General features: G+C 33.7%; 1 protein-coding gene across 1 annotated transcript in view; it reads right to left on the reverse strand.

The window, feature by feature from the left end:
- Positions 1-1,850: 1,850 nt before the first annotated feature.
- LOC149567341 (metal transporter Nramp3-like) overlaps positions 1,851-17,647 on the reverse strand; it is a 51,848-nt gene continuing 36,051 nt past the window's right edge. The window contains exon 4 of the mRNA XM_089820517.1: positions 1,851-2,961. Within this exon, the coding sequence (XP_089676643.1) occupies positions 2,755-2,961 (207 nt within the window). The 3' untranslated portion in view covers positions 1,851-2,754. The remainder of the gene's footprint in view (positions 2,962-17,647) is intronic.

A 17,647-nucleotide genomic window follows, 5' to 3' on the forward strand; every position in this document is an offset into this window, starting at 1 on the left:
CTGAGAAAAAGAAGGGCTCTGCTAGCAAAACTTACTCTAGGAGTAAGGGTGACGAAGGGGTTAAGGGAAAAACGAGGAGTCTGAAGCAAGAAACCCAAGAAACCCCTCAGAAAAATGTGGAAGAGATTACTGAGTCTGATAACTCAAATAATAATGATGAAAAAAACCTGGAGGAGGAGAATACGGATGTGGGAGATTTTAACTCCAATTTGGAAGGCTACCCGGGTAGTAAGGATGAGATTGGTAAGGATGAGGAGGAAGAAAGCAATGAGAAAAATACAGGGTCGGGTAATGTTGATGAAGAGGAAATTAATCAGAGTGAGCATTCCCAGGGAGTGAGGGATGAAAAAGAAGAGATGTTGAAGGAAAAGGAGGACCTTCCTAATAAGGTTGTTGTGAATGTGAGGGAAGATGCAAGGACAGAGAAGGATGAGTCTACTGGTAGGGAAGAAATGGGAAAGGAGAAGAATGAGTCTATTGATAGGGATACTATGCTTTCTTTCCTGCATAGTGCAAAGCTTAAAGTTGATACCTCTCTGCAAGCTGACTCATGGATGTATAATGAATTAATGAGTTTGAAAAGAAAAGTGGGAAAGGTACAACAGGACTAGGAAATTGACCACACAAAGATCAGTCAGATGAAAGTTTCAATAGGTAATATACTAGAGAAACTAAAGGAATATGAACATAAACTTTGTTTATTAATCAAAGAAAGTGGCAGTAAGATGGAGCAGGTTACTTCCAACATTTGTGCAGCTGTTGCAGGTTTAGGGAAACAAATCAATGAAAAAATCATGTCTCCAAGTGGACCAAGTAAACAAACCAGACATAGCTCTAGGAAAAAGGCAGCCAAGGTTACTAGAGGATCTGTTGCTGATACCATCCAAAGCACTGCGGAGGTAGGCAAAGAGGTGGTGAAAACGATTAAAGAGCTGCAATAGCAGCTAGTAGTGTCACTAGTATCTGGTCTCTGTTTTTGTAGTGGTCTTGCTAATTGGTTGCTGATCTTGGTTATTTTATCTGATTTTTATCTATTATAAAAACTAGGTTCCAGGTCCTTATAAAACCTAGGTTCATTTTATAATTTTTTTATGTGGTTTCAAGTCCTTGTAAAACCTGGTTTTGCTACTATTAAACTACAGGTTTCAAGTCCTTGTAAAACCTGGTAGTGCTTCATGATTTATCTTTTACTTTTCTGTTAAGGGTTTCGAGTCCCCTTCAAAACCTATTTTTACCTTAATCTAAAATTAAAAAACCAATCATTCAATCATAATCCTTGACATGTAAAATTCAGTCATCTACCTTCAAAGCCAGAGTATTTTTCCTAGCCATAGGAAACTTGAAAAATACTATGGTGTAACAGTGTGACTAGAAAAGGAGAACCACAAAACCAAGAACTACTTAAAGAACACAGATAAAATGTGCTAAAATGTGCAAATTGATGGAGAACCAAGGGTTAATTCAAACTATGGTTGAGAACAATTTCCTTTTGGGAATAAAGTAAATGTTTATTCATATAATCACAATATTACAAAATTCCCAGTTAAGATCACGTTTAGTGGATTGGGATCTGTACAAAAACTTTAAATACGTCCAAGAGGAGCATAAGAACAAAATTAAATTATCAAATGTTATGGGCCAGTATTCACCTTATCTAGTGACAATGCACTATAAAAACTCCTCAACAATGAACTTCATGGAGAAACATGCAGAAATCTGATTTCTAGCTATGGTGTAACAGTGGGACTAGAAAAGGAGAACCGCTAAACCAAGAACTGCTTAAAGAACACAAATAAAAAGTGCTAAAATGTGCAAATTGATGGAGAACCAAGGGTAAATTCAAACTATGGTTGAGAACAATTTCCTTTTGGGAATAAATTAAAAGTGTATTCATATAATCACAATATTACAAAATTCCCAGTTAAGATCACCTTTAGTGGATTGGGATCTGTACAAAAACATTAAATACGTCCAAGAGGAGCATAAGAACAAAATTAAATTATCAAATGTTATGGGCCAGTATTCACCTTATCTAGTGACAACGCACTATAAAAATTCCTCAACAATGAACTTCATTGTCAACATCATAAATTGGGACATTTCACAACAGCCCCTTACTTCCACTTCCACAGGTTAACTGATTTCATTGACACTAGCCAAGAGAGATTGAAAGCTAAACACCATCCCTTATCAAAGATGGGAATGCAATGCTCACTGAGGATACCATCGAATAATTTATCAATTTGACCGGATGCTTTCTGAAAATTAAGTTGACTTTAGCATCTTACCATAGAGCTAGATCCTTAATAGAAGCAGGGATCCTCCTATGAAAAAAGGAAACCACCAAAACACGAGATCTCGAAGGCAAATAAATTGTCACGGTCAAAGAAATCCCCTAGATAAAAGAGCCAAAGAGGCCTCTCCTCTACTGTACATATCCCATATCAACTAAAAGAGGAACTTAGACACATTACAATGAAAGAAGAAATGTTTAAATGTCTTCATTAAGCCTTGAGATTTCAAATCCTTTAAAATCTCCATTCCTATTAGACTTCTTAAGGTAATATAATTCTGCTGAATATACCACAAGCTAGAGAAAATTCTAGCATATTTTTCTTCCCGTCCAACTAAATAAAGGTGCACAACCAATTTGAGAACATTATATAAGCAATATAAAGAAGTTTTGTTAGCACATTTCTTTCAGAAGATTCTTTTGAATCAGCAGAATGAAATAAAGTTGAGCAATAACCTGTCTCAGTGGAGTAGTTTAGCAAATGTTGTACGTGATTTATCCGGCCATATTGCTTGGGCAACCAAATATATTATAAAACTGATATATACAACCGTTATGGCACTTAGTATTATCATAGCCCCCATACTGAGAAGTTCACTTGCAAAGAAGTCCACCAGAAGGTAACCATTGATAATCATTACAAGAACAGCTATCAACCAAGCTACACCCTGCAAAATAATGTTTTAACATGTAAGTGATTTATTAAATAAGAAAGTAAGTAATACCAAAAAAAGACATGTGCGGGATGATTTTATTTTCAAATGATTGAACTTAAAATTCAAATGCTATGATTCCAAAACAGGGGAATTAAATTTAAATACAGAAAACTGAGACCACTGAGTCTTTGTACATGTTAATCATGTCAAAGGTTTTGCTGGTGCACATAATTATGATGTTAATCAACTTACTATGACAGGCATCTGATCATATTTGTCTCACATTTAAGTGGGCACTTGAGTCTGTCACTCCTTGATAAAAGATTAGTTCAAACATCAATTATCGAAAGGTGGCATTCAGGTAGTACAGAATCCAGATAGCTTCTTACAAAGGAATACATTATTTCTGATTTGCATGCATTCTAGCCTAAGAAAATAATTTTTATAATCTAATCTTTATTAGCATTTCAACAGTAGTGACTATATTTTATATACTTCTTCCAACTATGGGCATCGTCAGTTGAAAACGGGCCTCGTCTCTGCAAGCCAACTCATTTATAAGGTTCTGAATCATTGTTAAAGAAATGCACTGATATGAGCCTTGTTGACATACCCTGGATTTATAAGAACAAAAGTAATAGCTTTCTTCAAATAAATAAGATGGAGATAAGGAAAGATGAATTATGAAAAGATGTGTAAGAATTACATTTCGAATGAAACTCTGGCAAATTAATACAATAGCAACATTGCATACTAAATACCAAGGTTTAAGCTTTCCATTTTAGTTTTAAATACTAGAATATTAAATAATATTTGAGAAATGAAATAGTCAAATTAGAAATTTCTATTATATCAGAAATATCATAAAGATGATTACAGTGAGTAGGATGATATCAAAATAAGTACAAAATGTCAAAATGCAGTTAAGGGAAGCTTCTGCTCATCCCCAAACTCTCACACTAGAACTACCAGACTTGTCATGATCAAGATCTGCCAAATTAACGCTAGCCCTGCATCTATAGTTGTACAATCCTCATCAATCTGTGATGAGTCAACCTTAACCCCAAAAGAAAATAAAAAGAAAAGGAAACTTAAAAATAAATACACTTTTGAAACATCTGGGACAAGAGACTTCAACATTCCCTAGATTCTCAAGGGACACTTGGGTGCCCCAAGACAGCTGGCTGTCTCTGCCATCTCCATACGTCCTGGTGGCAGTGGCGGGATGACAAGGGAAAGCCTCATCCCTGTGCCTTGGAGGTGTCCCCATATCAGAGCCGGGGGACTTGAGTGGAGGGGGGAATGTGTACCCGTGTTTCACCACTTATAACCTAAATTACCCGTCTTGGTTCTGCTATGCGTTTGAGTACATGGGTTTGGAAAAAAAAAAAATTGCTAAGGTTCCAGCTCCACACACACACATATATAGTACCATAGTCACCTGGATATGGAGAGTCTGGGAGGTCTCTAATACTATTACGACATTTTTTCAAAAATAGGAGACGGGTACTTCAAGGCAACAATTTTTTTTAAGATATAATTTAATAATTTTCAAGAAACTTCATAACATAGAGCTTCAAAATCAGAAAACAAGAACAATGGAAAAATTTTAACTATGAACATTAATAATTTAAATCCATTGAATCAAAACATGATATATCATATAGTCTACTGTCTAATAGTAGTGTCATTTACTCATTCAATATTGTTTCATATAGCGTCAAATAGTTCAAAAACAATGGTCATTTACTCATTTACTCATTTAATAGTAATGAGTCAAATAGTTCAGAAATGAAGGTAAATTAGTAACGTCATTTACTCATTACTCATTTAATATTATTGCCTAAAATGATGGTCAAAGACTCAAAAATGAAATAATTTGTTTTTAAAGTGCTTTTCCCTTCGGAGGTGAGCTGGAGACTTCAAACTTTTTGGTGGGAGACAGAGAGTCTTCACAAGACTTTGTGTCGGAGTCTCCGCTCAATTTTGAAGACCCTGGAATCATGCAAGGTCTTAGAGATGCGTCTTTGTCTCTAAGACGCATCACTGAGAGGTAGAGATGTGTCTCCCAATGACTATAATATCATACACACATATTGATATAAATAAAATTATAAATTTATATATACATACAGATTCATGTGTTCAATTCATCCATCATTGGTTCAAAACTTCGAACATATAATAATAAGTTAGAAGTGTGATACTCATAAAATTGAAAATTATTAAAATTTATATAAATGATTCCTAAGCCTTTAATGTTTGTCTGAGTACTTCGTAGCATTCACCTTTGGAGAATAATGCTACAGCTTGGAACAAAGCAAAAATGGTGAAATATGCTTGAGAGAAGAGTGAAATAACATAAAATGAGCAAAGGCGTGCTATAGGGGTCGAGATTATAGTTATTGTTGACTTTTCGGGTTTTGACAATATTTGCAATAGCACGTGGGACCCATTTTTTAGCACCCACAACCATGGGTCCCTATGTGTTCTTGGGATCCATAGAATAGAGCATACAGAGAAACCAAGCTCCGTAGAAGGACCTCAGCTGAACCTAGGGAGAACCAACTTAGAACCGGGACTAGAATCATACCAGGACCAAATTCTAAGCCTTTTCCAAGGAAGCCAATAACTTAGTTTATAACTTGTTGGAATCATTTGCCATTGTGCTAAGATTTTGAACTATCAAGGCTGAATACAAATGCCAAATTTAATCCAACCCTTGAGAGGTCATAATGCTATATCATGAGTCCCCAAGGAGGTGCTGACAACCAAATCAACTATCTCCCTCTCACCACTGACCAAGTCTACGCACCCACTCAAGGGATACTCAAACCCCTCACCCAAGGCTCTAATACCAATTGCAAAACACAAATTTACTACTGGGAGGGGACGGCTGGTGAATCAGTAATAAATAAAACAAAAACTTTTATCAGTTTTAAGTCCTTTCATAAATTACTTATAACTGAATATTGAAATGAAAGCACAACAAAACAAATTGAAGGGAGGCACCACACAATAAAGACAATGCACAAGAATTGATGTGGAAATCCAAGATGGTAAAACCACGGTGAGAAATGCTGCCAGGATCAGCCATCCTAATCCAACCTCACAAATTACTCCAATTACAATGTTTAAGGGCACCGACCCTAAGGAGTCACCAAACACCAATTTTAGCTTTTAAGATATGCACAACTAATATTTCCTAGATCATAAGAAGCATTATGTTAGGGGGAGGTAAATATAATAGTATCTTTTACCCCGATAGAGAAATCGTAAATGATGGTCATTGTATATTGATATGATTGTTGATATTTGCAGACCGGGTGATGTTTCAGTTTATGTGTTCATGTTTCAGATTTAGTAATGTGTTTACATCTTAGTTTTGGTGACTGCTATGTTCAATTGTTTGAGATTTGGAAATGTTTCATGTTTAAGATGTGCAGATCGAAATTGTGATATTTCAGATTGATGTTTTTTCAGACTCAGATTTGGACAGGAATAAGTCATCCGAGACAAATAGGCATTAGAGCAAGGGGAAGAAAGTTTGAAATGATCAGATGTTGTAGTTTGATTATTGTCATGTGATGTTTACTTTGAATTGTATTGATGTGTTCACATTGACTTGAAATTTTTGCTCCCAGTTTTCAACATGTTGCAGATTTCATTATGTTGTTGCAGGTTGATGTGAATTGACTTCAACATAGATGGAAGCTCCAGATTTTGGCTTCTCATTCTCTCTGATAAGGGGTGAGCATCTGATTAGAAAGAGCATTGTAAAGTCAAAATTTGTCTTCCCGAGCACTTTGTCATTGATGTCAAAGTGGAAGAAACTTCAGTGATGTTCAGTTGCAGAGATTCAGATTTGATATTATGCAAATATAATTGAGACTGTTGATGTTGGAGTTTTTCCATCAACGATAAAGGGTTAGGGATTGAATCAGTAGTAAAAAAAAATGGTGTTTTCAATGTTTCAAATTATGCATTGTTTTATAAAGATTCAACTGTATAATGTTTTAGACCATCTTATTGACCCACATTTCATGAGTAACAATTCTTGACAAATGATCTCTTATAACAATGAATGACCCACTTAGCACTCATTGCATCTAGGTGATTGTCATAGGGGTTTATCGACAGGCCTTTGCAAGGTCACCTATCCCAATAGTACTTTAACTCAACCTTAGAGGTCACCAATCCTATTACTACTTCGACTCAATTCCTTAAATAGCAAATATTACTGGGATAGCTAAACTGCTAGAAATACAAATGCTTCACCCCAATTAGCATTATTTCAATGAAAAGTGTGCTAAGTAGATCATTTAGGCTCATGACAGATGGATTTCTATGAAACATCACTCCTGGAACATGCGTCAATGAGATTGACTCAAAAACTATGAATAAATGGTAATAAAACATCATGTAATTTAAATGCTTATTAATAATGATTAAGCTAAAGAGCTTTATAATGAATGGTCAAAAAGGCACATGACTAAAGGTTTCCAAAGTAGGGTAGCAAGCTAAGTGCGGTTGATCTTGGAGGGAACTCCATGGTTAAGCGTATTTGATTCAAAGTAGAAGAGGGGTTGGTGTCCTTTTGGCAACTCTCGATGCTTAAGTCCTATAAGCATCTCTCAGATGCAATGATTGCTTGTATCACCCCAATGCAATGAGTGCTAAGTAAACCGTTCATGGTCATGAAAGATGAGTTTTTCTGGATGATTACCCATGAAATATGGGTCAATGAGACTGGCTTATAAACCATGCAATCAAATCCTAATAAAACATCAAATAAGCTTCCTATTACTATTGTTGACTAAGCCACATGGTTTGTTGAATTCCAGCTGTGAAGTTCAAAATTTGGCAAACTCTCAAACATTGCAAGACATCCATTGAACTTCGTCTGCATATTTGTGCAGACTTAACAAGCTATCCTTTTATTTTTTTTAAATCTTTTATTTTATTTTTTAATTTAGAACTCTTTTGCAATTTTTCGTCTATGTATCCCAAATGGATCTGCATGAACCTTTAGGTTTTTTCATGATTTTATAATCTGTGTAATCCACATGGTTGTTTGTGGATGGGGCGTTGATGTAGCACTTGCGAGGGGAAAAAAGGGGCTTTGTTCACTTTATTTCCATTTCTCATGATCTCCGAGTCAATGGACAACTCTGTGCAGAAGGTTGCTTAGCATTAAAACCCTCTCGTCCGTCCCCAAAAATTGATTGCTATCATCCAATCACTGATCTAAGATCTAACAGCAAAAATAATTGTAAAAAATTTGAAATAGCCGAAAAATGTGGCTTTTGTTTGATCGTAACTGTAAGCTATAACATCAGATGGTCAAGATAAGCTGATTTGATTTATGCAAATGTAATTGAGATTGTTGATGATGGAGTTTTTCCATATTTTATCTTATTGTATGGTTTCAAGTTCAATTGCTTTTGTGTCCTGTGTTTTGATTGTTTCTTTTAGATAATATTTAATCTTTTAGCTTGTCTCTTTGTTTTTCATATTTTTAATTGCTTGTTCATCCTTTTTTTTCTTGTTCTTCTTTAAAATTATTTCATTCTTTTAGTATTTTTATATATAAATATATAGATATATAGATATTTTCTTTCTAATATTAAAAATTGCTAAGATTTTTCTCTTGTTCGGTTTTTCTAGTTTCTTATTTTTCCTTTAATTTTACTGTTGCACTTTTAAAACTGATTATATTCCTTTCTGTGAATTAACATTATCAGATTTCCACTCTCCATTAGTAAATATCAGTTTATTTCTGGATTCAATTGTGTTGTTTTTAGCATTAACATTTCAGATCACACTCAATGATCCATCATCAGGAAGAGAGATTGCAAGAATAGTAAAAGAAAGGAGTAGACCAAGCCTGACTCAACTATAAGAAGAGAAAAGAAAACAGAAACCTAGGTAGAAAATAAAGTATCTAAAAATAGAAAGAATATATATATATACCCACACACATATAGATGCATAAGAGAGCAAATATACAAATTATATATACAAAATTGTAAAAAGACTATATGCAATAATTAGTATAACTAGTAATAATAAAATAAAATAAGTAAAAATAGTATATAAATAACTAATTTTTATTTTATTTTATTATTTTTAGTTATATTTATTATTGGATAAAGTCTTTTTACAATTTTGTATATATAATTTTTATTTTTTGTATATTTACTCTCTTATATATGTATGTGTGTGGGTGTGGGTGTATATATATATATATATTCTTTCTTTCTAATTTTATTTCTTTTCTTTTCTACCTAGGTTTTTGTTTTCTCCTCTTCTTATAGTTGTTGAGTTAGGCTTGGTCTACTCTACTCCTTTCTTTTACTATTCTTGCACTCTCTCTTCCTGACGATGGATCACTGAGTGTGATCCGAAACGTTGATACTAAAAACGCACACAATTGAATCCAAAAATAAACTAATATTCTTTTTTTTGTGGCTTGGTTCACTTCCTTTCTTTTTAACATTTAATTTATCATCTATTACTAATCTATAGGTACATTTCCTTTTGTTATATCCTGAGTTTTGCTCTTTTTTATGTTTCTAATTTATTTTATTTTTATTTTATTAGCTTCTTTAGCTTTTCCATTTTTCAACTTCTATTGCCTTGGGATACTTAGTATTCCTTTTACTTCCTTTCTTTCTTCTTTTTAACATTTATTGTATTTTGCAGTTTTCAGTATTCAAATTCTAAATATTAGTAACTATTTAAGTAATCTTTCTTATTAAATTAATTGTATATATTGTTAATTTAAATTATGTTGCTTTGTTTTGCTTATTCCTTATCTTTTCGTTTAGTTTATTTAAACTTCCTTTTAGTTACTAGCTTCTTTTATTTACTCTCTATTTGTCAACTTTCTTTTCCTTCCAATCCTTTATATATTACTCAGGGTTCCTTTCAATTCCTTTGTTTCTTCTTTCTTGTTTTTGTTGAATAAGGGACCAAGGCCTAAGATTTGATATTAAAAGCAATTAAAAACATTATATAAAAGGTTCATAGAATCGTTGGGAGATAAGGAAACTAAAACAAAGAGCCATATAGCATCGACATGGAGTACAATTCCAATTATAGCAGCAGAAATACTATGTTAGTCTAAAAAGCTTAAACTTTATCTTTCATTTCCCTTTTGTTCTCTTAGTGAGGCGGAGTTGGAGACACATTTTATCTTTCGTTGCCCCATTTACCATGAGATCAGGGGGAGATTTTATTGCCTATTTAGAGGGTGCGGAAGTCTATCCTCCTTTTTCAGATATACCAACCAGTTGTGCCTTGCACTCTACATGTCGGAAGCTATGTGGCTCTGGGCCCACTTTCTCGAACTTCAGTGTCCAAGTCAGGATTCCCACCAACTCATCACCTCCTCCTTCACTCCCGTGCCTCCTGCCCAGCGGATGAAGAGGCTGCTCAGTCCTCCCTCTACTTCGCAAAGTCACACCAGATTTGTTACATCCTAAATTTTGACCTAATTTAAATTATTATAGCCATTGAATTGAATGGGTTTTCTTTTCTAGTCATGTGAAAAGGGTAGTTAAATATAACCGTTGTATCCTATGAAATTGTTTAACTTTTAATGAGGATGGTTGTTAATCGTTACTTGTCATATGATGATGATAGTAGTTAGCAGTTGCTTGGTTTCGAAATTATGGTTATTAACTAAATTCCTTGTTAAATATCAATATTAAACGTTATTGTGGATTTATCATGGAACTTGCTAATATTGTGGAAAATTGTTGCACGTGTGATTGCAGGAGCAGACGAAGGAGAGAAGCATTGCTTAACGGAATCTACGGAATGGGGTACTACCTTAGTCCATTTATCTAATCGACAGGTATGACCTCTAACTATCTTGGTAAAGACCCAGCAACTTGTATAGCAGGGTACAATCATTAGACACGCATGAGCTATTAGATAAACATTAAAAATATTAATGATCTTAACTTAATTAAAGTACATACCTTTATTGGATTATGGTCGACATTTCCATCACTTCATTATAAAGCATATTTATATACGTAAACATAGATATAAAAATAAAGGTGACACCATGGTATTATTTATATACAAGATTTTATCTATTTAATACATACATTTAAATGCGTGTACAAGAGAATAAAATAATCTTCCAGATGAAACATGTATTTACATATACATATTTAAAAGATACGACCTTGGATAAACATTTAATACAATGCCATCTTAATAAAATATATTTACGTGTAAATAAATAAATATGCTTATAAATTATCCTTTTGATTTATAACCTTCAAGTTCTTTTCCATATTTATTTATTTTCTTTTAAGAGGACAAAATGTACACTTGGCATATGATATCGGTGATTCAAGAAGACAAATCTTTTAACTCTTTAAGAGTTACGGCTTCTTGGAAGCCTTTGATATATCGAATGCCTCTTTATTTATGCAAACTAAGAGAAGCCAGAATTATTACTATTATCATTTTTTCCTTACACACGATTTACCTCTGCTCCTTTTCTACGTTATTTCCATGATCAACCTTTGTTGAAAGTCATAATTCATATCTGCTCTGAGAATTGCATTCGGATTGCTCACGTTGAGGAACCAACTGTTTAGTGTCAAGCCAAAGCTCACATTCCTTTATTTCAGACCAAGTTATGTGGTCCAACTTTTAAATTAGATTGTTATTTGTTTTTCCTTCTTAAAACTGCTTTTGAAATTACAGCAAGTGGGGATGTGTCCATGAAATTCCATAATGTATCTTAGTATTGCAATATCAAATCGATACTCAATGAGTCTAACCTTTGCGTGCTAAGTCAAGACCGATTGCACATGATAAGTTCTTACATCTCTATTTACTGAAGAATTTCCAAAATCAAACTATTTTATTTTCTTTCCTTGCAAGCCATTAATATCATTTTCAAGTCATAGAAACTATGATATGATATATTGGAATATGTAATATTCTTACACCAGCTGAGGTTCAGCAAAAGAAGTTTCATTACTCTAACACCTGGGATTCACTTGGCTGTATGGCCAAGGAAGAGGGTGAAGAGGTGAGAGAGAGAAATCTGCAATAACATGAAACAAAATCAGTTGTGACATAACAATTATTTATTATTTCAAAAGGAATCATTTAATAGCTCATGCATGTCAATATTCCTTGTTTCCCTGTTGTCAAGTCGCGCTGTGGTGATCGAGTAATAAAAACCCATCCAAAAACCTTGGCCAAGGTCATTAAAGGCATGCTTGCCTTCTTATGATCACATGATGTCGATAGTGCCAGTTATTTAGACATGTCCATCCATAACTGTGCAAAAATTCTAAACACTAGTATTGCTCGGATGGCTGGACTAGTAGTACCCCAAGCCTACTCCCGAGGTAGGTAGGGCCTTTCTTTTCAAAAGATTGTGTAGGGATGGATATGGTCCGCGGTTGGGAGGTTAAGCCTAAGTCAATGCTTCTCTTATCCGAAAGCTAAAGCTTGCACAACCAGTTAAAGATTCGTCAATTACTTTTTAGTAAGTTCTTTCCATATCTCTACTATGCATTTATTTTCCTCCTACATCATAGTAGAATGGTAGCAATATACTTTACTTGTATACAAAGAATGTTAAGAAATTGTTATTTCAGTTAAACGTTATTTCAGTTAATTGTTATTTCAGTTAATCATTATTCAATTAGTTGTTATTTCAGTTAATCGTTATTTCAATTGATCATTAATCTGTTAGTCATTATTTCAATTAATCGTTATTTCTTTTCATGTCTCATGAAATGGATCTTATGTTCGGAAGTTAGTTGAGTAATTAATTTCATTTCTACTTGAAGTCAGTTCTTAGTTCTTTCTTTTTCTATTAAGAAAATTTGTTTGTTACAAGATTAGTAAGACCTCTCAGTGGCTACACTTAGAAACTCCACCCTACATTCGACAGCTCTTCGACGAGGCCCACAACTTGTACTCGCCTTCATCTCGAGCCTTATCCCTCAGTTCTTGGTTACTTCTCGCCTACGGGAAGTTCTTAGGCTCTAATTGCCTCTTGCTCTATCCCCTTGCTTTTTGTCTCTTTATTTTCTTGCTTTGTTTTTTCAGTGGACACTGTCTGGTGTTTCGACTACTAGTTGAGGCCCTATTGCACTCTTTGCAATCCCTTAGATCCATTTGTGGTCTCCTTTTGGACATTAATAAATTTATCTTATTTTATCTTATCTACTAAAAGAAAGCATGGATCTCCATGGACCAATTGTTCAAAAAAATGAAGTATGGAAACTTTAGCTGCCACTCCTTAGTCAGCGTGCAAAGAATCCTCTTCTTCATCCTCCGGCTCTTGGATGTCCTTTAGTCTTCTTCTAGTGCATCCTTTGCATCTTCTTCATCCTCCGGCTCTTGGATGTCCTTTAGTCTTCTTCTAGTGCATCCTTTGCATCTTCTTCATCCTCCGGCTCTTGGATGTCCTTTAGTCTTCTTCTAGTGCATCCTTTGCATCTTCTTCATCCTCTTCCTTTTTCTCTTCTTCATCTTCTTCCTCTACTGCTGCCTCATCCTTTGTTTCTTCTATTTAATGTCTGTTTTATTTTTTAATTTTAGATATTTTATTTTAAATTTACATAAATATTTAGATAGTCCTTATAATAATTAATTATATCGTTTGATTATTAGTGATGTTCTTTCCAAGTTATTCTTCATACATTTTAAGTCATTTACTTTTTGTTCGTATTTCTTTTTTTCTTTTTATTTATTATAAGATTTTAATTCAATCTATTTTCTACTTTCAAATAGGTAATTATTTTCTCTCCATTATAAAATGCATTATAAAATTCATTTTCTTATAATTCCTCTTCCTTTGGATGAATCGCTCCATGTCACTGAAAACATCAGTCAAATGTGCACATAGTTTTACCCCAAAAGTTTGTTCTTATTATATTTTTTATGATTATTTTGCATTTTTACATTGGATGTATTTATTGCATGTACCTAGCACATATGTATTATATACATATTAAACCAATCTGTCTAATTTGTGTACCACTCACAGTTTTACCTAAAAATTTGTAATTTTATAATTGTTATTACTTTTAATTATTATTTTATATTTTATATTTTACATATGTAGTTGAATTTTATATATGTAGATGTATGTATTATATACATTAATTCAATCTATAAGAAATCTAATTGTTCAAAATCAATTGATGTTCCCCAAGTTGTGAGAGAGAGGAAGGAGAAAGACTTCCATATATAATATATTATTATACACTATATTTAAAATAATAAAACTATACAATTTAATATATGTAATTAATGTTTATAGGTTTAATAAACTTTTTGGCAAACCCTTACATGGAAAGGTTAAAAATGTCTCTCAATTTCCTCGACTTGATTATTTAGCAACAGTAAACTACTTTGATAATTTAGTGATTAAATTGTTTACATTTCCATATTTCTGTGTCCTCCAAGCATGTATCTCAATCCCTCAGTTCCCAATCTCGTCTCAGTCGATGTTACTTTTCCATTCAAATATCATTTATAGGATTTTGGGGTTACCTCTAGGAATCAGGTTTTTGCATTCCCTGTTGACATATAGAAACACACACTAAACCTACTGACTGCTTTGGGTTATCTATGGATTTTCTTATTTTCGTCATTTCATCTTAGCCTCAGAGAATCAGCTTGATCAAGTTTTTTCATACTTTCCTAAATTTCAAATTCCATTTGAGACAAACTGCTGTCAATATAAATTTTTCATGTTTTAAATTAGACTTTCCAGAAATTTCTGCTCATGAAACAATTTAAAACTACCATGTCAGTTGCAATATCAGTGTCTGTATTCATATATAGTTATACTTGGAATTTATGATTTTCCAAATATTATCCAGCACCTGTGTTTCATCTTTTTTTGCTCCAACAAGGTCTAAATTCAAATGGCTGTAGAGAAGGACTGTTGCTATAAAATTTAGAAATCTCGGCACAACAAGTTTAATGTATGCATATGGATATATCCATTCTATAGAAATCTTTGGGTTATCAAAAACTGTCAAAATGTATGAGTATGAACTTCATCATCTGGTTATCCATGGAATTCATGATTTGTTCCAATTTCATCTGAAACTTGCAAATTCTTTTATTTTTTTCACTCCTTTCCAAAATTGAAATTTGCAGTTTCCATAAACTGCTGACACTACATAATATTTATTTCAATTTTTAAAAAATTTGCACACGAAATCTGCTTCTGTGAACATGTGCCTCTGGTTTTTTCAAGACACTAATATTTTTATGCTTGATCTATTATTATTAATTTTCAAGTTTCAAGATCCACGAAACAATGTGCTCCCAATCCTAGTTCAAGTTATGTTGTTCTTCTTATGCATCCCTATGTAAAGGGCATGCACAAACATTTTGTTTTATGGTTAACGGGCATAATCCCACGATCACTATTTAATAATTTGTATCCGAAGTGCACCCTATGGTGGTGAGCACCCTAAGAGCTACTTTTCCTGAAGATCCTACTTTCCCTTCTTAACTGGAGAGAAAAATGCTGCAGCCATTTAGTAGCATCCATTTTGCATATTGATTCTTCCTCCACTTGTCTGGACACATTTGTTTTCCATCCACAAATCTTCAGTTTCAAACTATTGGGTCTGTGAGGACACCTCCAAAGTTCCAAAGTTTTTACATCATCTTTTGAAATCATTGTGTCTTCAACCTTCTTACAACTTGGAAGTGGAGCAACATGCTTACTATTCTATTGAAGCTTTGCCTTCAAGATCACTCACTGAAATGGGTTTTGATATGTTGGTGGCTGAGGCTAGCCCCTTTCCACCAAGTCACATGTTGCAAGGAGATTGTACAACGTTTTGAACAATCCTCTCACATGTATCCTGTTGCACAACAGCATCTACACCTGAACGCAATATCTTTCTCCACCATCTGATTCCAAGTTTTGACTGGTGTTAATTTCACTTTCAGCAGGTAGAGGTTTTGAAAGATCTGTTTCAACTAAAATCCATGCAAATTTGAACAAAGAGCAGAGGGAAGAAAAATTGAACTTAAGAAGATTTTGTGATGGAGACAAATTTCCCAAACGGAATGGAGACAAGAGTATCCCAAAAAATATAAAGGCAGAATTGGAAGTCTCACCCAACCAATATCACAGAAAAAGTTAACTAAAAAAGGGTCAAAGTCTGCAACCATGGTTTCATTCCCAATTTGGTTTTGTCCCACATCTAGTAACCTCTCTATAATAGCATATCTTTATCCTCAAGAAGTTTGTAGGTCACATAAAAAAAGGCTTTGGCACAAGGACCAATGCCAAGTTCACCATCCAAATGAGGTGCCAATATTTAATAATCCATATTCTACCAGATTCAACCAGAATTTGTCAAAACAACAAATTGACGAGTTTGTATCGTGTTTCCTCCACCACAAGAACATCCCCAAGATCAATAATGAGTGTCCACGATGTAAACTAGAGAAGATGACTTCCCAACAGTTTTGAGCATCAATTTCTTCTGAAAACTAGCCAAGTAATTTTACCTAAGTTGCCGATTCGGGTTCGAGGACGGATTCGAGTTCGTGGGTTCGGGCAAATTTTTTTTTCCCCATTTTAGGTTTTTCAATAATTAAGTAATTCAATATATTTTATCGAAAAGATACAAAATCATGTAACATTATTTATTATAGCTCAATCCAGAACCAACTCTCATCAACTCGATGTGAGATGAGGCAATGGAAAAATCCTAAATATTTGTCAGAAGAAAGGGTGTAAGTTTTGCACTACTAAGGTAGTGGACTCAGAAAAACAAGAATATGCCAATATCTTGAGAGTTATTTCTTGGTAGGTTTATTTAGCGAGGGGATTATTGAGATGTTGGGGAAGCTCATGATCACCTTAAATAGGAAAAGGATTGAAACATAGATGACAAAAATCGAAAGACTAGTTGTTCCATAGAATATTTTTAGCTTGGTGGATGTTAAAAGTTATTCACTTATATTGAACACTTTAAGAGTAATGACATTAGAAATCATATAATGTTCCAATAACAAGCTATCAAAAAGATTGGAAACAACATCTACCACAAGATTCCTATGATAGTATCAACACACTAGAACAAAATGTAAAGTTTCTACAAATTCTGATCAACCAATACTGAATTAATCATTTTGATCTTGCTGAAAATCGAACTCCTTCAAGTCTGGGCCGAATGTGATTGTTCAGGAAGTCTGAAATGAATTCTGGAAATTATAATTTATCTCTGATCTAAATCGTCAAGGAGCAGATTGCTAGAAAAGAAGACTTTGGTAATTGTGTGTCCTCTATCCACAAACTTGTTCCTATTTTATTCATAGACCAAGGGTCTTGTCTTTCCATAAGACACATCCCTTCTAGGTCGGCACTCCATGAATTAATCCCTTTTCATAACAAATCGGCGGCCTTTATTATTTAACTAATAGTTGATTAGAAATCAACTACAATAGTTATTTTAAGAGGCATATAAATATACCTAGTAAAATGCCAATCATTTAGAGTGAAGTATTTATCATGAGGCAAGTATAAGGGAACTTATATGTATATCGGATCTATCTGATCGGGAATATCAGAACATTGATATAATCAAGTTACAAGGATTTAACACTCCCTCTTAACTTAATATAAATGAGAGAAACATATCTAGCAACATTGTTTAAGCATAGAATT

This window comes from Cupressus sempervirens, chromosome 3 (genome assembly GCF_028749045.1).
Source record: "Cupressus sempervirens isolate cs-2001-9-10 chromosome 3, ASM2874904v1, whole genome shotgun sequence".
Classification (NCBI taxonomy): domain Eukaryota; kingdom Viridiplantae; phylum Streptophyta; class Pinopsida; order Cupressales; family Cupressaceae; genus Cupressus; species Cupressus sempervirens.